Source organism: Balaenoptera borealis, assembly GCF_965194805.1.
Source record: "Balaenoptera borealis genome assembly, chromosome: 15".
NCBI lineage: Eukaryota > Metazoa > Chordata > Mammalia > Artiodactyla > Balaenopteridae > Balaenoptera > Balaenoptera borealis.
Window position 1 is genome coordinate 15,445,679 of NC_138871.1, and position 26,388 is coordinate 15,472,066.

Consider the following 26,388-nt stretch of genomic DNA (forward strand, 5'->3'; position numbering starts at 1 on the left):
TATGGTGGTAATCAGAAAACTCTCTAAGCTTCTTCTTTACTATTCAGGAGCATTTTCTACTTCTGAGATAAGTGATAAATGAGTTATACAAAAGCACTTAAAATTCTCTGATATAATAGTATATATATGTTCGCTTGTTTTCCACTTTCTCCACCAAAAGGTAAATTCTGTGAGGGTTTGGACTTTGTCCTTTTTATTGTCCACTGGTATCTACTGTACCTAGAACATTATCTGGGAAACATTCTTGTGTCACTGTGCCCAGATATATGACTTCTAATTATAGGCACCAGCATAGAGAAGCTGAACAAGCAAGTGTAAAACAATATTTGTGAAGTTGATGGTATTTCTAACATGTCCATATCACACTTGAAAGAACAGATGGTCATCTATTCTGCCTCCTAGAGGGTTGACATTTGTTAAGGTTTGAACACAAGGGTAGACCCTAAAAACCAAGCCCTATGATACCTGGCCCCCTAATTTACTATTACTAGAATTTACTATTGAGCTCTCAAGGGAAGATCCTGGATCTCATTACTGGGATTCTATTCTATCACAGGGAACAAAATGGCTTTCTTTTTTTAAAAAAAAAAAAAAAAAAAAAAGGACAGTAAGAACAGAACCTAGGCTAACAGAAATCTAATGTGTGTAGATCACGAATAAAATCCTACAATCCTTAATAACACTTGGCTGTAGTGTGTCGGGACAACATTGTGTTCAGAAACCACAAAGAAGTTAAATGCTATGCAGTGAGGTCCTTTGATGCTTCCTTCATTTAGCTATCTTATTTGGAGGACCTGAGAAACCTGCCTTACAATAATGTAGTCTTCTCTGTGGTACTTAAAGACTTGTGTGGCAGAAAGACCTTTGTGCATTTCACCAGAAAGCTGATAATAATTCCCATAAAATAACATTGCATGTTTTACTGAAATTAAGAATATACCAGCTTATTTTTTTAAAAAACTATAATTCATACTATTAGTATTCTAAGGTTAAATAATACAAAAATGATTTAAGAATTGAGAGGGTTTTTTATTTTTTACCTTTAACCATTCTTGTTGGAGTTGATCCCATTCAGATAAAGAATCCCAGAGCAATTGTTTGAGCTTCAATTCAGCACTAACTTCTTCCAAAGCTTCAAACTTGGACACTTCTACCTTTTAAAATATAATAAGCAAAATGTACTAGTTAATTTTCTGATATAGAGATCTTATGTTATCTTCCTATCAGTAATTTTTGATACAGTGACACCTTAGCAGAATATGGGTGGGACCTAAATGGGAAACGAAAAGGAGAGACAGAAACAATGAAAAAACAAATCACAAAACCCCATGTATATTCAGATTTCTATTTGAGTGACAAAATATAATTCTTTATATTTCCTTAGAACTTAGAAATTTTCCAAAGACACAAATATTACAAGAATGCTAAGGGCATTCTTTCTCAAGTTGAATCATACATGTATATACCTGTCTGGTCTATTGGGTAAACAGATGAGTCTGTAACAGAGGCAATGATATCCTTTAGGGCTTATATCTTAGATGATAGAAGAGGGAGAGAATGTTTGTGTAGTAGTTGGTGGAGGGAATGGGGAGATTAGAGATGGAGCGAACAGCCTAGTTTCTCACCTATTTCTAACCCAGTGGACTGTATATGAACCCTAGATAGAGAAAGGTTACATGAAAATCTGAAGAAGCTGTTTTCATGCCTTGGAGGTGGGAAAATCTCCAGGAAGTTGGTTGCATAGAAACTGTGAACTTTGCGATAAGCTGGGGCTTTAAACATTCCATACAACAGCAGCAAAATACACATTCTTTTCAAGTGCATGCAGAACATTCCCCAGGATAGATCATATGATAGGCCACAAAACAAATCTTAACAAGTTTAAGAAGTCTGAAATCATATTATCTTTTCCAGCCACAATGGTATGAAAATAGAAATCAACAACAAGAGGAAAGCTGGAAATTTTACAAATATTTGGAAACTAAACACCACACTCCTGAACAACCAATGGGTTATAGAGGAAATCAAAGGGAAATAAAAATAAATATCTTGAAACAAATGAAAATGGAAACACAGCACACCAAAACCTATGAGATGCTGCAAAAGTAGTTCTGAGAGGGAAGTTTATAGTAATAAATGGATATATTAAGAAAATAGAAAGATCTCAAATAAACAAGTTGACTTTACACAACAAAGAGCTAGAAAAGGAGAACAAGCTAAGCCCAGAGTTAGCAGAAGAAAGGAAATAACAAGGATCAGAGTGGAAAAAAAAAATAGAGAACAGAAAAGCAATAGAAAAGATCAATGAAACTAAGAGCTTATTTTTTCTGGAAAGATAAACAAACCTTTAGCTAGACTAAGAAAAAAATAGAGATGATTCAAGGAAATAAAATCAGAAATGAAAGAGGAGACATTAAAATTTACACCTCAGGGGGACCTTCAAGATGGCAGAGGAGTAAGACGTGCAGATCACCTTCCTCCCCACAAATACATCAAAAATACATCTACATGTGGAACAACTCATACAAAACACCTACTGAACATTGGCAGAAGACATCGGACTTCCCAAAAGGCAAGAAACTCCTCACGTACCCGGGTAGGGCAAAAGAAAAAACACAAAACAGAGACAAAAGAATTGGGACGGGACCTACACCTCTGGGAGGGAGCTGTGAAGGAGGAAAAGTTTCCACACACTAGGAAACCCCTTCACTGGTGGAGGTGGGGCGTGGGATGGGAGGAAGCTTTGGAGCCACAGAGGAGAGCACAGCAACAGGGGTGCAGAGGCCAAAGTGGAGAGATTTCTGCACAGAGGATCAGTGCTGACCAGCACTCACCAGCCTGAGAGGTTTGTTTGCTCATGCGCTGGGGTGGGTGGGGGCTGGGAGCTGAGGCTTGGGCTTTCAGGATCAGATCCCACGGAGAGGATGGGGGTTGGCTGCATGAACACAGGCTGAAGGGGGCTAGTGTGCCACAGCTAGCCAGGAGGGAGTCTGGGAAAAGGTCTGGAACTACCTAAGATGCAAGAGACCATTGTTTTGGGGTGCACGAGGAGAGGGGATTCAAAGCACTGCCTAAATGAGCTCCAGAGATGGGCAAGAGCTGCGGCTATCAATGCAGACCCCAGAGACGGGCATGAAACGCTAGGGCTGCTGCTGCAGCCACCAAGAAGCCTGTGTGCAAGAACAGGTCACTATCCACACCTCCCCTCCTGGGAGCCTGTGCAACCCGCCACTGCCGGGGTCCCGTGATCAAGGGACAACTTCCCCGGGAGAACACATGGCATGCCTCAGGCTGGTGCAACATCAGGCAGGCCTCTGCCACCACAGGCTTGCCTTGCATTCTGTACTCCTCCCTCCCGCAGGCCTGAGTGAGCCAGAGCCCCCTAATCAGCCGCTCCTTTAACCTCCTCCTGTCTGGGCAAAGAACAGACGCCAGAGGGCGACCTACATGCAGAGGTGGGGCCAAATCCAAAACTGAACCCCAGGAGCTGTGGGAACAAAGAAGAGAAAGGGAAATTTCTCCATGCAGCCTCAGGAGCAGTGGATTAAATCTCCACAATCAACTTGATGTATGCTGCATTTGTGGAATACCTGAATAAATAACAAATCATCCCATATTTGAGGCAGTGGACTTTGAGAGCAAATGTAGACTTGGGGTTTGCTTTCTGCATCTAATTTATTTCTGGTTTTATGTTTATCTTAGTTTAGTATATAGAGCTTACTATCATTAGATTTGTTTATTGATTTGGTTGCTCTCTTCCTTTGCTTTTCATACATATATATTTTTTCCATTTTCTCTTTTTGTGAGTGTGTATCTGTATGCTTTGGAGATTTAGTCTGTATAGGTTTGCTTTTACCATTTGTCCTAGGGTTCTGTCTGTTTGACTTTTTTTTTCTTTAGTACAGGTTTTAGTGCTTCTTTTCATAGGTGGATTTGTTTATTGCTTTGGTTGCTCTCTTCTTTCCTTATTTAATTTTAAAAATTTTAATAATTGAAAAAAAATTTTTATTTTAATAACATTATTTTATTTTATTTTATTTTTCTTTCTTTCTTTCTTTCTTTCTTTCTTTCTTTCTTTCTTTCTTTCTTTCTTTCTTTCTTTCTTTTCTCCATTTTCTTCTGAGCCGGGTGGCTGACAGGGTCTTGGTCCTCTGGCTGGGTGTCAGGCATGAGGCTCTGCGGTGGGAGAGCCGAGTCAGAACACTGGACCACCAGAGACCTCCCAGCCCCATGTAATATCAATCAGCAAGAGTGCTCCCAGAGATCTCTGTCTCAACGCTAAGAACCAGCTCCACTCGATGACCAGCAAGCTCCAGTGCTGGACACCCAATGCCAAACAACTAGCAAGACAGGAACACAACACCACTCATTAGCAGAGAGGCTGCCTAAAATCATAGTAAGTTCACAGACACCCCAAAACACACAACAGGACATGGTCCTGCTCACCAGAAAGACAAGATCCAGCCTCATCCACCAGAACACATGCACCAGTCCCCTCCACCAGGAAGCCTACACAGCTGACTGAACCAACCTTACCCACTGGGGGCAGACACCAAAAACAATGGGAACTACGAACCAGCAGCCTGTGAAAAGGAGACCCCAAATGCAGTAAGTTAAGCAAAATGATAAGAGAGAGAAATACACAGCAGTTGAAGGAGCAAGATAAAACCCCACCAGACCAAACAAATGAAGAGGAAATAGGCAGTCTACCCGAAAAAGAATTCAGAGTAAAAATAGTAAAGATGATCCAAAGTCTTGGAAATAGAATGGAGAAAATAAAAGAAAGGTTTAACAAGGACTTAGAAAAACTAAAGAGCAAACAGAGACTGATGAACAACACAATAAATGAAATTTAAAATTCTCTAGAAGGAATCAATAGAATAACTGAGGCAGAAGAATGGATAAGTGACCTGGAAGATAAAATAGTGGAAATAACTACTGTAGAGCAGAATAAAGAAAAAAGAATGAAAAGAATTGAGAACAGTCTCAGAGACCTCTGGGACAACATTAAATGCATCAACATGCGAATTATAAGGGTCCCAGAAGAAGAGAAAAAAAAAGGGACTGAGAAAACATTTGAAGAGATTAGAGTTGAAACTTCCTTAATATGGGAAAGAAAATAGTCAGTCAAGTCCAGGAAGTGCAGAGAGTCCCATTAAAGGATAAATCCAAGGAGAAACACGCCAAGGCACATATTAATCAAACTATCAAAAATTAAATACAAAGAAAAATATTAAAAGCAGCAAGGGAAAAGCAACAAATAACATACAAGGGAATCCCCATAAGGTTAACAGCTGATCTTTCAGCAGAAACACTGTAAGTCAAAAGGGAGTGGCAGGACATATTTAAAATGATGAAAGGGAAAAACCTACAACCAAGATTACTCTACCCAGCAAGGATCTCATTCAGATTCAATGGAGAAATTAAGACCTTTACAGACAAGCAAAAGCTAAGAGAATTCAGCACCACCAAACCAGCTTTACAACAAATGCTAAAGGAACTTATCTGGTCAAGAAACACAAGAGAAGGAAAAGACCTACAATAACAAACCCAAAACAATTAAGAAAATGGTAATAGGAACATACATATCGATAAATACCTTAAATGTAAATGGATTAAATGCTCCAACCAAAAGACATAGACTGGCTGAATGGATACAAAAACAAGACCTGTATATATGCTGTCTACAAGAGACCCACGTCAGACCTAGGGACACATACCAACTGAAAGTGAGGGGATGGAAGAAGACATTCCATGCAAATGGAAATGAAAATAAAGCTGGAGTAGCTATTCTCATATCAGAGAAAATAGACTTTAAAATAAAGACTATTACAAGAGACAAAGAAGGACACTACGGATCAATCCAAGAAGAAGATATAACAATTGTAAATATTTATGCAGCCAACATAGGAGCAACTCAATACACAAGGCAAACGCTAACAGCCATAAAAGGGGAAATCGACAGTAACACAATGATGGTAGTGGACTTTAACACCCCACTTTCACCAATGGACAGATAATCCAAACTGAAAATAAATAAACACAAGCTTTAAAGGACACATTTAAAAAGATGGACTTGGGGCTTCCCTGGTGGCGCAGTGGTTGAGAATCTGCCTGCTAATGCAGGGGACACGGGTTTGAGCCCTGGTCTGGGAAGATCCCACATGCTGTGGAGCAGCTAGGCCCATGAGCCACAACCACTGAGCCTGCGCGTCTGGAGCCTGTGCTCCACAAAAAGAGAGGCTGTGATAGTGAAAGGCTCGCACACCGCGATGAAGAGTGGCCGCCACTTGCCACAACTAGAGAAAGCCCTCGCACAGAAATGAAGACCCAACACAGCCAAAAATAAATAAATAAATAAATAAATTAATTTAAAAAAAAGATTGACTTAATTGATATTTATAGGACATTCCATCCAAAAACAAAACAATACACTTTCTTCTCAAGTGCTCATGGAACATTCTCCAGGATAGATCATACCTTGGGTCACAAATCAAGCCTTGGAAAATTTAAGAAAATTGAAATCATATCAAGGATCTTTTCTGACCACAGAACTATGAGACTAGATATCAATTACAGGAAAAAATCTGTAAAAAATACAAACCCATGGAGGGTAAATAATACACGACTAAATACCCAAGAGATCACTGCAGAAATCAAAGAGGCAATCAAAAAATACCTAGAAACAAATGACAATGAAAACATGATGACCCAAAACCTATGGTATGCAGTGAAAGCAGTTCTAAGAGGGAAGTTTATAGCAATACAATCCTACCTCAAGAAACAAGAAAAACCTCAAATAAACAACCTAACCTTATACCTAAAGGAACTAGAGAAAGAAGAACAAACGAAAGCCAAAGTTAGCAGAAGGAAAGAAATCATAAAGATCAGAGCAGAAATAAATGAAAAAGAAATGAAGGAAATGATAGCAAAGATCAATAAATCTAAAATCCGTTTCTTTGAAAAGATAAACAAAATTGATAAACCATTAGCCAGACTCATCAAGAAAAAAAGGGAGAAGACTCAAATCAATAGAATTAGAAATGAAAAAGGAGAAGCAACAACTGACACTGCAGAAATACAAAGGATCATGAGAGATTACTACAAGCAACTATATGCCAATAAAATGGACAACCTGGAAGAAATGGACAAATTCTTACAAAAGCACAACCTTCTGAGACTGAACCAGGAAGAAATAGAAAATATAAACAGACCAATCACAAGCACTGAAATTGAAACTGATTAAAAATCTTCCAACAAACAAAAGCCCAGGACCAGATGGCTTCACAGGCAAATTCTATCAAACATTTAGAGAAGAGCTAATACCTGTCTTTCTCAAACTCTTCCAAATTATAGCAGAGGGAGGAACACTCCCAAACTCATTCGATGATGCCACCATCACCCTGATACCAAAAGCAGACAAAATGTCACAAAAAAAGAAAATTACAGGCCAATATCACTGATGAACATAAATGCAAAATTCCTCAACAAAATACTAGCAAACAGAATCTAACAGCACATTAAAAGGATCATACACCACGAACAAGTAGGGTTTATCCCAGGAATGAAAGGATTCATCAATATATGCAAATCAAAAATGTGATAAACCATATTAACAAATTGAAGAATAAAAACCATATGATCATCTCAATAGATGCAGAAAAAGATTTCAACAACATTGAACATCCATTTATGATAAAAACCCTCCAGAAAGTAGGCATAGGTAACTTACCTCAACATAATAAAGGCCAGATATGACAAACCCACAGCCAACATCGTTCTCAATGGTGAAAAACTGAAACCATTTCCACTAAGATCAGCAAAAAGACAAGGTTGTCCACTCTCACCACTATTATTCAACATCGTTTTGGAAGTTTTAGCCACAGCAATCAGAGAAGAAAAAGAAATAAAAGGAATCCAAATTGGAAAAGAAGAAGTAAAGCTGTCACTGTTTGCAGATGACATGATACTATACATAGAGAATCCTAAAGATGCTACCAGAAAACTACTAGAGCTAATAAATGAATTTGGTAAAGTAGCAGGATACAAAACTAATGCACAGAAATCTCTTGCATTCCTATACACCAATGATGAAAAATCTGAAAGAGAAATGAAGGAAACATTCCCATTTACCATTGCAACAAAAAGAATAAAATACCTAGGAATAAACCTACCAAAGGAGACAAAAGACCTGTATGCAGAAAACTATAAGACACTGATGAAAGAAATTCAAGATGATACAAACAGATGGAGAGATATACCATGTTCTTGCATTGGAAGAATCAACATTGTGAAAATGACTGTACTACCCAAAGCAACGAACAGATTCAATGGAATCCCCATCAAACTACTAATGGCATTTTTCACAGAACTAGAACCAAAAATTTCACAATATGTATGGAAACAAAAATGATCCCAAATAGCCAAAGCAATCCTGAGAAAGAAAAACGGAGCTGGAGGAAGCAGCCTCCCAGACTTCAGACTATACTACAAAGCTACAGTAATCAAGACAGTATGGTACTGGCACAAAAACAGAAATATAGATCAATGGAACAGGATAGAAAGCCCAGAGATAAACCCACGCACATATAGTCACCTTATCTTTGATAAAGGAGGCAAGGATATACAATGGAGAAAAGACAGCCTCTTCAATAAGTGGTGCTGGGAAAACTGGACAGCTACATGTAAAAGAATGAAATGTGAACACTCCCTATAACCATACACAAAAATAAACTCAAAATAGATGAAAGACTTAAATGTAAGGCCAGACACTATAAAACTCTTAGAGGAAAACATAGGCAGACCACTTTATGACATAAATCACAGCAAGATCCTTTTTGACCCATCTCCTAGAGAAATGAAAATAAAAACAAAAATAAAGAAATGGGACCTAAGGAAACTTAAAAGCTTTTGCACAGCAAAGGAAACCATAAACAAGACAACAGACAACCCTCAGAATGGGTGAAAATATTTGCAAATGAAGCAACTGACAAAGGATTAATCTCCAAAATATACAAGCAATTCATGCAGCTCAATATCAAAAAACAAACAACCCAATCCAAAAATGGGCAGAAGACCTAAATAGACATTTCTCCAAAGAAGATATACAGATTGCCAACAAACACATGGAAAGATGCTCAACATCAGTAATCATTAGAGAAATGCAAATCAAAACTACAGTGTGGTATCACCTCACACCGGTCAGAATGGCCATCATCAAAAATCTACAAATAAATGCTGGAGAAGGTGTGGAGAAAAGGGAACCCTCTTGCACTGTTGGTGGGAATGTAAATTGATACAGCCACTATGGAGAACAGTATGGAGGTTCCTTAAAATCTAAGAGTAGAACTACTGTACGACCCAGCAATCCCACTACTGGGCATATACCCTGAGAAAACCATAATTCAAAAAGAGTCATGTACCACAATGTTCATTGCAGCTCTATTTACAATAGCCATGACATGGAAGTAATCTAAGTGTCCTTCGACAGATGAATGGATAAAGAAGTTGTGACACATATATACAATGGAATATTACTCAGGCATAAAAAGAAATGAAATTGAGTTATTTGTAGTGAGGTGGATGGACCTTGAGTCTGTCATACAGAGTGAAGTAAGTCAGAAAGAGAAAAACAAATACCGTATGCTAACACATATATATGGAATCTAAAAAAAAAGGAAAAAGAAGGGTTTTGAAGAACCTAGGGGCAGACAGGAATAAAGACACAGACATAGAGAATGGACTTGTGGACACGGGGAGGGGTAAGAGTAAGCTGGGACGAAGTGAGAGAGTGGCATGGACATATATACACTAACAAATGTAAAAGAAATAGCTAGTGGGAAGCAGCCACATAGCACAGGGAGATCAGCTCGGTACTTTTTGTCTACCTAGAGGGGTGGGATAGGGAGCGTGGGAGGGAGAGGCAAGAGGGAGGGGATATGGGGATATATGTATAGATGATTCACTTTGTTTTACAGCAGAAACTAACATACCACTGTAAAGTAATTATACTCCAATAAAGATGCTAAAAAAACTTATATCTCAGAAATACATATGATCATAAGAGACTCCTCTGAATAAGTATATGCCAATAAATTGTATACCTTTGAAGAAATGCATAAATTGCTAGAAACATATTGCCCACCAAGACTGAATCAGGAAGAAATAGAAAATCTGAACAGACCAATAAGGAGTAAGGAGATTGAATGAATAATCAAAAACCTCCCAGCACAGAAAAGCCCAGGACCAGATGACTTCACTGGTAAATTTTACCAAACATTTGGGGGGAGAAAAAAGAATTAACGCCAATATTTCGCAAACTTTTCCAAAAAAATTGAAGAGGTGGGAACACTTCCAAACTCATTTTACAAGGCTAGCATTACCCTGACATTAGGGATCTAGCCTTGACTTCATTAAGAATTAGAGATGATTTCCTAGGCCAGTTAGGCCTTCACTCCTATCCTTCTAATGACTGAGAGCTGCAAAGGAAGGTTGATATGAGGTGATCCTAAAGGATCGTAAAGTATAGATATGGAACGTGGAAGGAGGGAGACACAGTTCTATTTAAGGCTCTGGCTCAAGCAATGCTATTCTTTCTGACCCAAGAGTGCCCACCTGTTAGTTATAGCCTTTTTTAAAAAAAAATAATTAATTTATTTATTTTGGCTGTGTTGGGTCTTCGTTTCTGTGCGAGGGCTTTCTCTAGTTGCGGCAAGCAGGGGCCACTCTTCATCGCGGTGCACAGGCCTCTATCGCGGCCTCTTTTGTTGCGGAGCACAGGCTCCAGACACGCAGGCTCAGTAGTTGTGGTTCACGGGCCCAGTTGCTCCACGGCATGTGGGATCTTCCCAGACCAGGGCTCAAACCTGTGTCCCCTGCATTGGCAGGTGGATTCTTAACCACTGCGTCACCAGGGAAGTCCTAGTTATAGCCTTTTATCAAGCAATATTTCCGCCACAGCTCCCTTACTACTGCATACTTTCCTGTCTTACAGGTCAGTTAACTAATATGGGAAAAACTTTGAACCCTAATTCTCTCATGCACAAACCTCCTGCCTCAAGTATTGTACCAGTTGCATTGTCTAGTGCCAGGTCATTATTTTGCAGGCTGCTCCATCAAGCCCTGGGATCTGGAGTGGACACTCAGAGCCCTCAGACCACTTTCTGGCCATCCATTTGGGGCTATGGAAGAGATAGGTGCATCCCCATGTGAGGTCCATGCACTCCTCTGAAACTTTTGGGGAACTGATTAACCCTTCCCTCATTGCTGGTGGCCCTCTGGTTTTGATCCTAGGAATCTTTTCTATTTTCTTTTCTTTTTGGTCTCTCTAATAGCTGTTCAGAGCACTTATATCTCTCATTCATTTCTCTTCATTTTTTCGAGGCATATCTTTTAGCTTTTTATACCTACCCTTTTTGGATCCATCTTTGCCCTGGCTTAGCCAAATTCTCTTCTTTCATCAAACTGGCACATCAAACCAGGGCAAATTAGGCAATATTGATTGAATCATAATACACACATGAATGTAAAAGAAACTTGAATATTATTTAAGAAAGAATAGAGGGGTTTTAATTGACCACATTTAAAAATTCACATCCATTTTAACATAGAAACTGCAGTCCCTGGTCTGAGGGTTTGTCTATAATTCATAATTACTTTTTAATGAGAAAGATATTTTATCTCACATGTGTACTAATCTTTAAACACTTCAAAGGCAGAGAACACGTCATATTTTGTATTTCAGATTGTTCCAGCACAGCGACTAGCACATAGGTGTCCAAACATTGAAGATTTACAGTCACATTATTGAAAATACATATGCATCAATGCCATTTCTATGCACATATTTTAGAAACAGATGTGTAGAGCTGTCATTACCTTAAAATTCTTCTGATAGGATTTATATTGAAATGCACGTTTTTGAAGATCATCTAGAACTGACTGCAGATCATTCAACATGACATGTACTTTGTCTTGGTCAGCATTAATATCTAAAATCTGTGGATCCTGTAAAATTAAGATAGGTTTTGATTACTCGTTCCTATTTTTTGATGCATACCATCAAATTAAATGAATTAATAAACGTTTTCAAAAAATATGTCTTCTAATTCTCTTTTCAATCTAATTTTTAGAAAATATATTAAAATGATTGCTTTTTTGAATTTAAAGCAATGCATATACATTGTAAAAATTACAGAAATGTATAAAGAAGTAGCTTGGGGATAATATTGCTTTTAAAGACTACCTAATACATTTTCCCTCATCTGTTTTCATTTATTACATTTGTTTCAGCTAACGTGACTTCAGGTAAGGAGAGGTGAATACAATATGGAAAAGAAAGAAGAAAATATGATATAAGGAAAATTATCATTTTACAATAAAGGAATGAGTACAATTTATGGGGCTTTCCTAGTGGCTCAGTGGTTAAGAATCTGCCTGCCAATGCAGGGGACACAGGTTCGATCCCTGGTCCAGGAAGATCCCGCATGCCACGGAGCAACTAAGCCCATGGGCCACAACTACTGAGCCTGTGTGCCTAGGACCCATGCTCCTCAACAAGAGAAGCCACCACAATGAGAAGCCTGCACACCACAGTGAAGAGTAGTCCCTGCTCGCTGAAACTAGAGAAAGCCTGCACGCAGAAATGAAGACCCAATGCAGCCAAAAAAAAAAAAAAAAAGGGAATGATTACAATTTACAATAAAGGTATGATTCTATTTAATTGAAGTTCATAAACAGGCAAAACCAAGTTATGGCTTTAGAATTCAGGGTAGTGGCTGCCTTTGGAGAGGAAGGAAGGGTTAGTGACTAGGGGAGACACTAAGGATAGCAATAGCAATAGTTCTTGGCCTCAGCAGTGGACACATGGATGTGTTCACTTTCTGATAACTCACTGAGTTGTACACTTATTACAGTTATGTACAGCTTTCTCTGTGCAAAAATACAAAAATACTTCAATACAAAAGTAAAAACAGAGATAGCCTCATCCACCAGAGGGCAGACAGCAGAAGCAAGAAGAACTACAATTCTGCAGCCTATGGAACGAAAACCACATTCACAGAAAGACAGACAAAATGAAAAGGCAGAGGATATGTACCAGATGAAGGAACAAGATAAAACCCCAGAAAAACAACTAAATGAAGTGGAGATAGGCAACCTTCCAGAAAAAGAATTCAGAATAATGATAGTGAAAATGATCTAGGACCTCAGAAAAAGAATGGAGGGAAAGATAGAGAAGATGAAAGAAACGTTTAACAAAGACTTAGAAGAATGAAAGAACAAACAAACAGAGATGAACAATATAATAACTGAAATGAAAAATACACTAGAAGGAATCAATAGTGGAATAACTGAGGCAGAAGAACGGATATGTGACCTGGAAGACAGAATGGTGGAATTCACTGCTGCGGAATAGAAGAAAGAAAAAAAGAAAAGAAAAGAAATAAAGACAGACTAAGAGGCCTCTGGGACAACATTAAAAACACAAATATTCGCAGTATAGGGGTCCCAGAAGGAGAAGAGAGAGAGAAAGGACCCGAGAAAATATTTGAGGAGATTATAGTTGAAAACTTCCCTAACATGGGAAAGGAAATAGCCACCCAAGTCCAGGAAGTGCAGAGAGTCCCAGGCAGGATAAACCCCAGGAGAAACATGCCGAGACACATAGTAATCAAACTGACAAAAATTAAAGACAGAGAAAAATTATTAAAAGACACAAGGGAAAAATGACAAATAACATACAGGGGAATTCCCATAAGGTTAACAGTGGATTTCTTAGCAGAAACTCTACAAGCCAGAAGGGAGAAGCATGATATGTTTAAAGAAGTGAAAGGGAAGAACCTACAACCAAGATTACTCTAACTGGCAAGGATCTCATTCAGAATCGCTGGAGAAATCAAAAGCTTTAGAGACAAACAAAAACTAAAAGAATTCAGCATCACCAAACCAGCTCTACAACAAATGGTAAAGAAACTTCTCTATTAAGAAAAATGGTAATAGGAACATACATATCGATAATCTCCTTAAATGTGAATGGATTAAATGTTCCAACCAAAAGTCACAGGCTCACTGAATGGATACAAAAACAAGACCCATATATATGCTGTCTACAACAGACCCACTTCAGACCTAGGGACACATACAGACTGAAAGTGAGGGGATGGAAAAAGATATTCCATGCAAATGGAAATCAAAAGAAAGCTGGGGTAGCAATTCTCATATCAGACAAAATAGACTTTAAAATAAAGACTATTATAAGAAACAAGGAAGAACACTACATAATGATCAAGGGATCAATCCAAGAAGAAAGATATAACAATTGTAAATATTTATGCAGCCAACATAGGAGTATCTCAATACATAAGGCAAACGCTAACAGCCATAACAGGGGAAATCGATAGTAGCACAATAATAGTAGGGGGCTTTAACACCCCACTTTCACCAATGGAAAAATCATCCAAAATGAAAATAAATAAGGAAACACAAGCTTTAAAGGACACATTAAACAAAATGGACTTAATTGATATTTATAGGACATTCCATCCCAAAACAACAGAATACAATTTTTTCTCAAGCACTCATGGAACATTCTCCAGGATAGATCACATCTTGGGTCACAAATCAAGCCTTGGTAAATTTAAGAAAACTGAAATCATATCAAGCATCTTTTACAACCACAACGCTATGAGATTAGAAATCAATTACAGGAAAAACACGTAAAAAACACAAACACATGGAGACTAAATGATACACTACTAAATAACCAAGAGATCACTGAAGAAATCAAAGAGGAAATCAAAAAATACCTAGAGACAAATGACAACGAAAACGTGACAATCTAAAACCTATGGAATGCAGCAAAAGCAGGTCTAAGAGGGAAGTTTGTAGCAGTACATTCCTACCTCAAGAAACAAGAAAAATCTCAAATAAACAGTCTAACCTTACACCTAAAGGAACTAGAGAAAGAAAAACAAACAAAACCCAAAATTAGTAGAAGGAAAGAAATCATAAAGATCAGAGCGAAATAAATGAAATAGAAACAAAGAAAACAATAGCAAAGATCAATAAAACTAAAAGCTGCTTCATTGAGAAGATAAACAAAATTGATAAACCTTTAGTCAGACTCATCAAGAAAAAGAGGGAGAGGACTCAAATCAATAAAATTCGAGATGAAAAAGGAGAAGTTACAACAGACACCGCAGAAATACAAAGCATCCTAAGAGACTACTACAAGGAACTCTATGCCAATAAAATGGACAACCTGGAAGGAATGGACAAATTCTTAGAAAGGTATAAGCTTCCAAGACTGAACCAGGAAGAAATAGAAAATATGAACAGACCAATCACACATAATGAAATTGACACTGTGATTAAAAATCTTCCAACAAACAAAAGTCCAGGACCAGATGGCTTCACAGGTGAATTCTATCAAACATTTAGAGAAGAGCTAACACCCATCCTTCTCAAACTCTTCCAAAAAATTGCAGAGGAAGGAACACTCCCAAACTCATTCTATGAGGCCACCATCACCCTGATACAAAAACCAGACACAGATTCTAGAAAAAAAGAAAAATTACAGACCAATATCACTGACGAATATAGATGCAAAAATCCTCAACAAAATACTAGCAAACAGAATCCAACAACACATTAAAAGGATCATACACCATGATCAAGTGGGATTTATCTCAGGGATGCAAGGATTCTTCAATATATGGAAATCAATCGATGTGATACACCATATTAACAGACTGAAGAATAAAAACCATATGATCATCTCAATAGATGTAGAAAAAGCTTTTGACAAAATTCAACACCCATGTATGATAAAAACTCTCCAGAAAGTGGGCACAGAGGGAACCTACCTCAACATAATAAAGGCCATATACGACAAACCCACAGCAAACATCATTCTCAATGGTGAAAAACTGAAAGCATTTCCTCTAGGATCAGGACCAAGACAAGGGTGTCCACTGTTGCCATTATTATTCAAGATAGTTTTGGAATTCCTAGCCACAGCAATCAGAGAAGAAAAAGAAAAAAAAGGAATACAAATTGGAAAAGTAAAAGTAAAACTATCACTGTTTGTAGATAACATGATACTATACATAGATAATCCTAAAGATACCACCAGAAAACTACTAGAGCTAATCAATGAATTTAGTAAAGTTGCAGGATACCAAATTAATGCACAGAAATCTCTTGCATTCCTATACACTAACAATGAAAGATCAGAAAGAGAAATTAAGGAAACAATCCCATTCACCATTGCAACAAAAAGAATAAAATACCTAAGGATAAACCTACCTAAGGAGGTCAAGACCTGTACTCAGAAAACTATATGACACTGATGAAAGAAATCAAAGATGACACAAACAGACGGAGAGATATACCATGTTCTTGGATTGGAAGAATCAATATTATGAAAATGACTGTACTACCCAAAGCAATCTACAGATTCAATGTAATCCCTATCAAACTACCAATGGCATTTTTCACAGAACAAAAAAATCTTAAAATTTGTATGGAGACACAAAAGACCCTGAATAGCCAAAGCAATCTTGAGGGCAAAAAAAGGAGCTAGAGGACTTCAGACTATACTACAAAGCTACAGTAATCAAGACAATATGGTACTGGCGCAAAAACAGAAATATAGACCAATGGAACAGGATAGAAAGCCCAGAGATAAACCCACGCATCTATGGTCAACTAATGTATGCCAAAGGAGGCAAGGATATACAATGGAGAAAAGACCATCTCTTCAATAAGTGTTGCTGGGAAAACTGGACAGCTACATGTAAAAGAATGAAATGTGAACATACCTTAACACCATACACAAAAATAAACTCAAAATTGATTAGAGACCTAAATGTAAGACTGGACACTATAAAACTCTTAGAAGAAAACATAGGAAGAACACTCTTTGACATAAATCACAGCAAGATCTTTTTTGACCCACCTCCTAGAGTAACGGAAATAAAAACAAAAATAAAGAAATGGGACCTAATTAAACTTAAAAGCTTTTGCACAGCAAAGGAAACTATAAACAAGATGAAAAGATAACACTCAGAATGGGAGAAAATATTTGCAAACAAAGCAACAGAAAAAGGATTAATCTCCAAATTATATAAACAGCTCATGCAGCTCAATATTAAAAAAACAGACAACCCAATTAAAAAATGGGCAGAAGATCTAAATAGACATCTCTCCAAAGAAGACATACAGATGGTCAAGAGGCACATGAAAAGATGCTCAACATCACTAATTATTAGAGAAATGCAAATCAAAACTACAATGAGGTATCACCTCACACTGGTTAGAATGGGAATCATCAGAAAATCTACAAACAACGAATGCTGGAGAGGGTATGGAGAAAAGGGAACCCTCTTGCACTCTTGGTGGGAATGTAAATTGATGTAGCCATTATGGAGAACAGTATGGAGGTTCCTTAAAAAATTAAAAATAGAATCACCATATGACCCAGCAACCCCACTACTGGGCATATGCCCAGAGAAAACCATAATTCCAAAAGACACATGAACCCTAATGTTCATTGTAACACTATTTACAATAGCCAGGTCATGGAAGCAACCTAAATGCCCATCGACAGACAAATGGATAAAGAAGATGTGGTACATATATACAATGGAATATTACTCAGCCATAAAAAGGAACAAAACTGGGTCATTTGTAGAGGTGTGGATGGACCTAGAGATGGTCATATAGAGTGAAGTAAGTCAGAAAGAGAAAAACAAATAGCGAATACTAACACATTTATGTGGAATCTAGAAAAATGGTACAGATGAACTGGTTTGCAAGGCAGAAATAGAGACACAGATGTAGAGAACAAACGTATGGACACCAAGGGGGAAATTGGTGGGGGGGTGGTGGGATTAATTGGGAGATTAGGATTGACATGTATACACTAATACGTATAAAATAGATAACTAATAAGAACCTGCTGTATAAAAAAATAAATAAATTAAAATTTAAAAATTAAAAAAAAAGAAAAAAAATCATCTGGATGTCTAATCTAAGTTCTTAAAATAATTCCTCTTGCATCTTTTGTATAGGAAAATTGGCGCAAGTTAATCATTCTTCTTTATCATTTATCAATTTATACTGTACCTCTTTCTAAGGGGGAATTTTCTAATATGTGGTTAAGCAAACTCTAAAATTGTGACAATAACTATAAAATATGCTAACAGGTTATAAAAACACTCATTTCATAATAATAAATAGAAGCCAGGAGAAAGAGAATTCACTATTGCATACATGCTTTAGTTGCAATGGCCTAGAATTTATTCAGTACCTAAGAGAGGTTCAGAACCACTTTCAATTTTCAATAGCAGCTCAGAGAATTAAGCCATAAAAAAAAAAAGTTAAACCAGATTAAATTGAAATATGCTTTCTAAATGGTTTATTAAAATGTAATAGTCAGCTTTTACACAGATTTTAAAACCCTGCTTCAGCTTACCTGTGCTAGCAGCTTTATTTCATTCACTTCATTGCTTAGATCCTCAAGATCTCTGCCCAAATGCAGACAAAATTGCTTAATGCTTGTTTCTCTGTCACCCACGGATTTATCAATGGCATTCCGAACAGCAACAATGGATGGCTTCATAGTTACAAAAACAGCAAAGTCTTCGGGAGGTGTGGGAACCTGATATTGTTCAATCAGCTTGTACATCTGAACCACTACATTCCCTTCATCTTCAAGGCTTTCAATCTAAACACAAACATTGGTTGCTGGTTAAATCAGAGTCCTGTTATACCCGTTAAAATTGTCTGATAGGAGACAGCTGCTGTGCATTGTAAACATCACGCTGTGAAGAGCCAGCACACAGAGGGGTGCGTTTAATGCAGATCAAACTGGCTGGAGCCTGCTGGGTGGCAAATACAGTCATTGCTACGAGGCAGGTAATAAGGCCCAGGAGGTAAGTTTCTCAGAGCTGAGCATAGTTAGTATTACTGTTATAAGTATTTAGTTTTCTCTCTCTGTTTTGTTCTCTAGTAGATTAAACAGTCCCAATATTTAAAGTTTTCAGAGACAACAGGTGCTCTGAGGATGCCCAGCTGTAACATCTGAGATTCCAGGCCTGTGTGTTGAGCAGTGACTGTCCCAGGGCAGCCCCTGAGGTGTGTGGACCATGTACCTATAGATTCAGAACCCTGATCTATGGTGAGACTCACACTACCCTTTAATAAAGGCTTTTAAAACCTTTATTACTGACTACTAAACATCTTTGCTTTGATGCCCTACCTTCAGTGGACAGTGCCTTTACTAAATTTTTGACAAGGACTCCCCAGTTTGGGGGGAACCCTCCTCCCTGCCCCTCTGCCACAAGGTTATGGAGGGAGTATCCATGTTCTACAACTTGACCCACCTCCTGGCCACAAGCTGAACCAGGGAGAGTCAAACTGGGACCTAGTGAAACCAGCTCAGTCTGATCTCTCTCTTGAACTTGGAAAGAGTTAGACTGTAGCTGTTGGCAGAGGCTATTTGCTTCCATGGGGTAACAAAGCAGGTCCTAAACAGGAAATGAAAACTGCAGAGAGGCTTTAGAGAGATGGTTCTCAACCTTTAGCTGCATCCCAATCGCCCTGGCAAGCTTGGTAAAACACAGATTGTTGAACCCCTCCCGAGAGTTTCTGATTCAGAAGGTCCAGGGTGGGGCCTGAGAATATGCAAGTTCCCCAGTGATACTGATGCAGCTGGTGTGGGGAACACCCTTTGAGAACCACTGTTCTAGAGAGGAGCAGAGATGCGAGATGGAAAGAGAGGTCTTTTTGGTTTCCCTATGCTGCTCTAGTCCTTAGTTCCTGCCCTTTTTAAAGGCTAGGCTCTATCCATACCTTTGGATTCCAAAAGATATACTTGCAAACTTAGAATAAATCTTCTCATTTTTCCAAGCTAACTATGTGAGTTTTTGTTATTTTCAACCAGAAGTGTCTAACATCTTCAATAAGTTACAAATAGAACTAAGTCTGACAACCAAAATCTGCTCACCTTCCTGGATTTCTGGTTCGTGGAGTAAGCATATGTCCTGTTTTCTCTGGGAGTGTCTTGGTTTACACCAAGGTATTGTCCTGGCATGATGATTAATGGTGCCTCTTTCACTCTCAAAAATGTCTGGTCAGACAGTGATTATGTGGCCTGCCCTACCTATGCTGGCTGGTGGTCTACCCATTCACTGTAAAAGGGTATCTAAGAGTTATCTCAAATTTCTTTTGTTGTCCCCTCACTCAGCCGCCCACTAAGTCCTTTCAATTCTACTTACTTAATATCGCTAGAATCCATTCCTTCTCTCCCATCCTTGGAAAGACTGCTTTAGCTATGGTTCATCAGCTTTCTCCGCCAAACACCCCTTCTACATAGCACACCAACTGCCATATCCTGTTCTTGCCATGTTGCCTCAGGTCTGTGCATGCAAATTTCCCTCTTTCTGGAATGCCTACCTGAATAGATGGACTTTAGGACAAAGCTTAAATGCCCCAACCTCCGCAAAGCCTTCTGTAACTCATAGGAATGACTGCACCCTCCCTCTGCTCCACCACCACCCTGCTCACAAGAGTATCTTGTACCTATATCCATTGTATAAGAGTTATCTGCTGTCATTCTAGACTCTGAGGTCCTTGAAAGCAGGTTTACTCATTGTTGTCATCCTTGCATCCTGCTAAGTGAGTGCTTACAACTTTTTTGGAACTAATGGATGAGGTTCCAAAGAAAAGCTGTCTGTGTGTGCAGAGCATTTTCCTAAGAGAGGCTGCTTCCCCAACACACCACCCGGCCATGCACAGACAACCTTATGGAGATGGGACACAGCCTGGGTTTCTGCATGGCACATCGACTCTCCTGTTCTGGAACCAGAGAGAGAGCAGTCTACCCCCTGCTACATGATCCTTCCTTCCATAGTTTATACAACAGGATCAGGGTAGGGGTGGGGGCTGAATCCATTCATTAAACATTTAGAATTGATATCAGAGGAGAGAGATTGTCTCTCTCGGTGGCTGGCTAGACTTGCAACATATGACCTGGGAGGTGCTGGTGGCCACGTTTGCTGCTGAGGATGAAGGAGTAGGAGCAACGTGTTTGCAGAGGTAAAGGAGCAAAGCAGACCATCAGACAGATGCAGAGAGGAGAGGTGGAGAGAGGACCACCTGGGTTTCCCACAGCCTTCTTATTCCTGGCTCTGGTAAGTTCCTAAGCCTAGTCACATTCTTGGTGTGAGTGTGGGTGGGGTGTGTCCCTTGGAATATTCCTTCCTCCTTAAATAGGGTCCACGTTTTGTCCTAAGGTAGGACAAAACCTCAACTGGGTTTTGGTTATTTGACAAAGAGTCTTTCTGACTGCAGATAATAATAAATGCTGAGCATCTTTAGTCTCCTGGGATGATGTATAAGTAGACTTGAGGGAAAACCACAATCATCTTGAGATCATCACATTTGAGAAGATGTTGTTTCTTGAAATGAGAAACAAAATTTTTACTTTTATAGGTACATGAAATAGCCTTTACTATTAATTCTGTTAACAATATATAACATTATCCAACAGATTATCCAGTTGTTAATGACTTATTTCACATTTCAGTCTGTATTTTTAAAATTGGTAATATGTCTTCAATTTCCAGATATTTAAGAAAATGATTTAACTCTATTTTAAATGCCAACTGGTGTGACTGAAAAACCTGACTATTGAAACTAAATGTTAGATTGCGTGCCACAGGGGAAAGATGGGAGGAGGAAACCAAGTTTCCGGAGAGAGAGAAATAAGGGAGACAAAGGAGTGAGTGTGTGTGTGTGTGTGTGTGTGTGTGTGTGTGTATGTGTATGAGAGAGAGACAGAGAGAGAGAGGGAGGGAGGGAGAGAGCAGACCCCAGCATTTGTGTTACTTGAGTCCCCGTATCTGCTGTTGTCTCCCCGTCCCGCCTTCCTGTTTAAGCTAAAGTTGGGTTTCTTTTATTCCTAATTGGAAGGTTCCTGACTATTATGCAAATATAGGTTAAGTAGGATCAAGACTTCCATTACGACTAATACCAAGTTTACAATTCTATTATCATCTATCACAAATAAGAATTGCAATAAACTGGGGTTGAGAGCATTGGCTTTGCGGTCAGAGACCCAGGTGTAAATTCCGGCTCCACTACAAAAAGCTCTGTGATCTTGGACAGCATAACCTAGTTTGGTCCCTGTTTCCTCATCTGTAGAATGAGAATAAAAATTCTTTATACTTCTTAAGTTTTTGCAAGGATCAAAAATGTAATGTATGTAGAAAATGTAGTGCATTCCCGGCTAGTAGTACGAGTTTGATCAATGTTAGCTGTCATTACTACTGTGATGTAAGGCATATACTTACTTTGCCTGAAAGTGTTTTTGATATTCTGACACTGTTTCCTGACCTTCAGTCCCTCAATTTCTCTTACTTGCTTTCCTTACTCACCACAATATCTGGAATAGTGAGTTATGTAAGAATCAACTCACCCTTTCCTGAATTTCATCAAGAAATACTAAGTTGTTAACATATTCTATGGTGGTAGTTGGGACAAATTCAAGTTTATATTCTGCATCTTGTGCCTCAGAGACAAGGGCATCCACTTTTTTCTTGCTTAGGCGAGGAAGCATATAATTTAGCACCTAGGAAAGAAAAAGGAACTGTGAATCATAACTACTTGAGTATTTCCATTTTATTATATATTTTAGATAAATTCTAATTGAATGGCTGTTAAGTCGGCAGGTATTGGAAGCAGCAGTATACGTGAAGGGTCTGGTTTTTTTCACATTGAACCAATAGGAAGGGCTAGTTTTGAAGATAATTTCTAGAACAAGCTGTATTGCACAACTTATTAAAAAGTTTGCCTAAATGCTCTGATCTTTTGTAAGTGCCCTTTCTGCTACTTTGCCCTGTATAGTGAACATTGTGGTGCCCTCCCCAGCATCAACTCCACTTCTTTCCTGTTGGGTGGTAGTAATGTGGTTTGGAGGAAACTGATCTCCCCTTTAGAAACAAAGACAGAGTCTGATCGGTCATAAGGCAAATATGAACATGGCTTCCTTTGGCTAATGTGATCGGATTAGGGCGAACCTCTGACCTTAGCTGATCCAATTAAGTAGAAACACAAGACTTTTGTTTAAGGCTGAGAGATCTCTCATGTTCTCTCTCTCTGGACATGAACAAGGAAATAATCAGCCTATGGAGCTTTTGACAGCCATTTGAGAAATGTGAAGGCATGTGAGCTTTAGGTTGAAGCTGGCACATCAGAAGACTTGGTATAGAGAATGAAAAGAATCAGGTCCTCAGTAACACTACTGAGTCACTAGATCACACCTCCCTGATGGCCATCCACCCTCTGGAATTTTAGATGCATAGCCCATACATTTTCTGATTGCTGAAGCCAGTTTGAGTTGAGTGTTCTTTGGCTTGGTATATAGTAGTGCTCATAGTGCTCAGAAATGTTTGCTGAAATTGAATTCTATATTTTTTTTCTTTTGCCACAGATGAAGCAGCAAAGCTCTAGAAGAAAGCCCAATGCCATACAATGAATTAGTGACAGAATAGATACTAGCACTCAGGCCTGCAGCCTTTTAGACAGGGCTCTGTCTTCTTTCATCTGCACCAGGGGTCAGCAGAAGTTTTCTATAAGGGCCAAATAGTAAATATTTTAGATTTTCAGGACATATGGTCTCTGTCACAACTACTCAGCTCTGCCCTTGTAGTGAGAAAGCAACCATAGGCAATACATAAGCCAACTGTCTTTGGCATGTTCTAGTAAAACCGTATGTACACAACAGGTGGCAGGCTGGACTGGTCCTGTGGGTTGTAGTTTGACAATCTCTGTTCTACACCATTGTCTCTCTGCAGGTATTTGATAGTATATATGACTCTAAAGGAAGACCTGAAAGTTATTGCAGAAGCAATCAAATTTCCTCAGCTCTACAACTCACCAAAATATAATCAGGTCTTTAGGGACAGTTTCAGATCAGGAAATGATCTCCTAAACTTGATCTCAGTATCCTAGAATCAACTAGCATTCCCACTAGGATCCTGATCTGTTACAGTGGTGTGTCTTCTGTAGGAAGTCTTGAAATGCTCCAACAAAGGAAAAAGGAATGGATGTAAGAGGCTAGTCTGAGGGCTGCTGTCTCCTCACCTGAAAGCTGACTGTGCTTGGGACAGAAAGAAGAATATGGGACTTTTCCTAGAAATTAAGGATGCACAATAGACTAATGTTAATTTTAAATATTTGTAATACTGGAAAATAAAGATAGGTTATCTGCAAGAGAAAAATCATAAAATAGTTGTAGAGACCATAATTTAAAATTTTCTTAGTTCATAGTTACCTCCAAGCATCGCAAAGGTGATGGAATTAGTTTTTCTTTTAGTTGCTTAGTGTCAATGAGCAGCAATCCTACATTCCTGGTGCGTCTTAGAGCTACTGCATCCTTGTGCTGTCTGTGATATTTTTCCAGTTGTTCACTAAAGAACTTAACATCTAGGTAAAGTAATTCATATAAAGCATAAAACACATGTATTAGATTTTAAAGGATCATTATAAAGATATATTAAAAATCATTGCATTAATAAATTTACATACATATTTATAATGTATTATCTATATGTAGAGGACCTTGTGTAACTTTAAAATGTTAATTCATAATGCTTTATATTTTATTCTTGAAACTAATATTTAATAATGTAAATATGTTCTCTGGCTCCTGTTAAGAATGGCACATGAAAATAACTTGTAATTGCATTAGAGGATCTGGTTTAGAATGGATTAGATTCTAGAGTCAGGTTGGTTTGAAGTTGGCTTAATCTAAGGGTTCTCCCACATGGTACCTCAAAGTAAGCATTCATTGAGGCTAAAGCTTTGTCCATTTGTGTCCACCATATATTGTAGTTGAATTTTGGTAATATTCCCATTGCCATTTTCTCCCTTTTCCGAACCAGTGGAAGCCTGATTATCTTGAATACACTTTTATCATACTCTTGGTCAAAAACAGCTCTTACTAATACACATATAATACTAAACTACTCTACTCATCTTTCAAAATCCTGTACCTCTTGGCCTTTAACTATTTAGTTAACTTTATTTTCAATTACTCTCTCTGCTTGAGTCAGATTGATTTCCTTACTGTTTCCTGTTTTCCTTCTCTAACCCTCCCCTCTACCATCCCAAAGAGAAAAGGGTGTTGATTCTTGCCTTTTTTCATATCATCTTCTTTCCTGGATACAAGGGAGAGTTTGACACAGTATAAAGAACACATCATGGACTTCCCTGGTGGTGCAGGGGTTAAGACTCTTCGCTCCCAATGCAGGAGGCCTGGGTTCAATCCCTGGTCAGGGAACTAGATCCCAAATGTATGCCTCAACTAAGAGTTCACATGCCACAGCTAAAGAGCCTACGAGCTACAACTAAGACCTGGCACAACCAAATAAATAAATAAAATAAAATAAATATTTTTTAATAAAAGAACATATCAGACAAAGTGTTAGAAGACCTAGGCTCAAGTCTTTAACCCATCTGTGGCTTTGGGTAAGTTAGTTGATCTTTCTGAGCTTCGGCTTCCTCATGATACAAAAAAGGGATGACAATTATCTGTCCTACTAATTTCAGAAGGTTTTGATGTGTGTATTTTTGAGAACTGACAAAATAAGCATATCAAATGATCTGAGAAGACTTCTGGTAAGGAAATCTGTATAATGGTGTTTGGTCAAGTATCTTCCAAACTTATTTGAACACAGAGTCTTTTTCATTTTTCATGGTATCAAGTAATATCCTTCAGAACAGTGGTTCAAGGAATACTAGCTTGGGAAACACGAATTTGGTCCAATACTTTTGTTTTATACATGAAGAAATTTAGATCATTCGAGGTTAAATGACTTGGCCATGGTTATATATGGCCGTGTTCAAAGGGAAACAAAAGAGTAAAGCTGATAGAAGAGTTCTCTCTTTATGAGCTAGAGGAGAGGCGGTTTGTACAACAGGTAAGCACACAAACTTTCAAGTCAGAGAAAACGATTTCTAAACCACTAACAAGCTGTGTAAACTTGAAGTTACCTTATCTCTATATATTTTCATTTCCTTATTTGTAAAATGAGAATACTCGCCTCATAGAATTATGAGGATTAGATGAGATACCTGAAAATCACTTAGCACAGTATCTATCATAAGTGCTCAGGAAGTACAGAAATTATTAGTAAACACTGACATTTATAGAAATTCAGGGGTGAGATATGGCTGATTAGTTCAGGAAGCCAGAGTTTGCCCCCTGATCGTCTTCTGGGGCTAGACAGAGGTCAGTGTGGCTAAAGGATTGGTTAAACAGACATTTGTTAAGTGTAAGTGTCTATAATATGTGCGAGGCAGTGTTAGAATAGTTTGAGGGAA

At 38.4% G+C, this 26,388-nt stretch overlaps 1 protein-coding gene across 1 annotated transcript in view; it reads right to left on the minus strand.

The window, feature by feature from the left end:
* Nucleotides 1-26,388, minus strand: part of DNAH6 (dynein axonemal heavy chain 6) — a 299,547-nt gene that overhangs the window by 205,506 nt on the left and 67,653 nt on the right. The window contains exons 13-17 of the mRNA XM_082357203.1: nucleotides 24,338-24,489; nucleotides 22,481-22,633; nucleotides 18,476-18,727; nucleotides 11,878-12,006; nucleotides 1,041-1,154 (exon numbers count right to left, since the gene is read on the minus strand). Of these exons, the coding sequence (XP_082213329.1) occupies nucleotides 1,041-1,154; nucleotides 11,878-12,006; nucleotides 18,476-18,727; nucleotides 22,481-22,633; nucleotides 24,338-24,489 (800 nt within the window). The remainder of the gene's footprint in view (nucleotides 1-1,040; nucleotides 1,155-11,877; nucleotides 12,007-18,475; nucleotides 18,728-22,480; nucleotides 22,634-24,337; nucleotides 24,490-26,388) is intronic.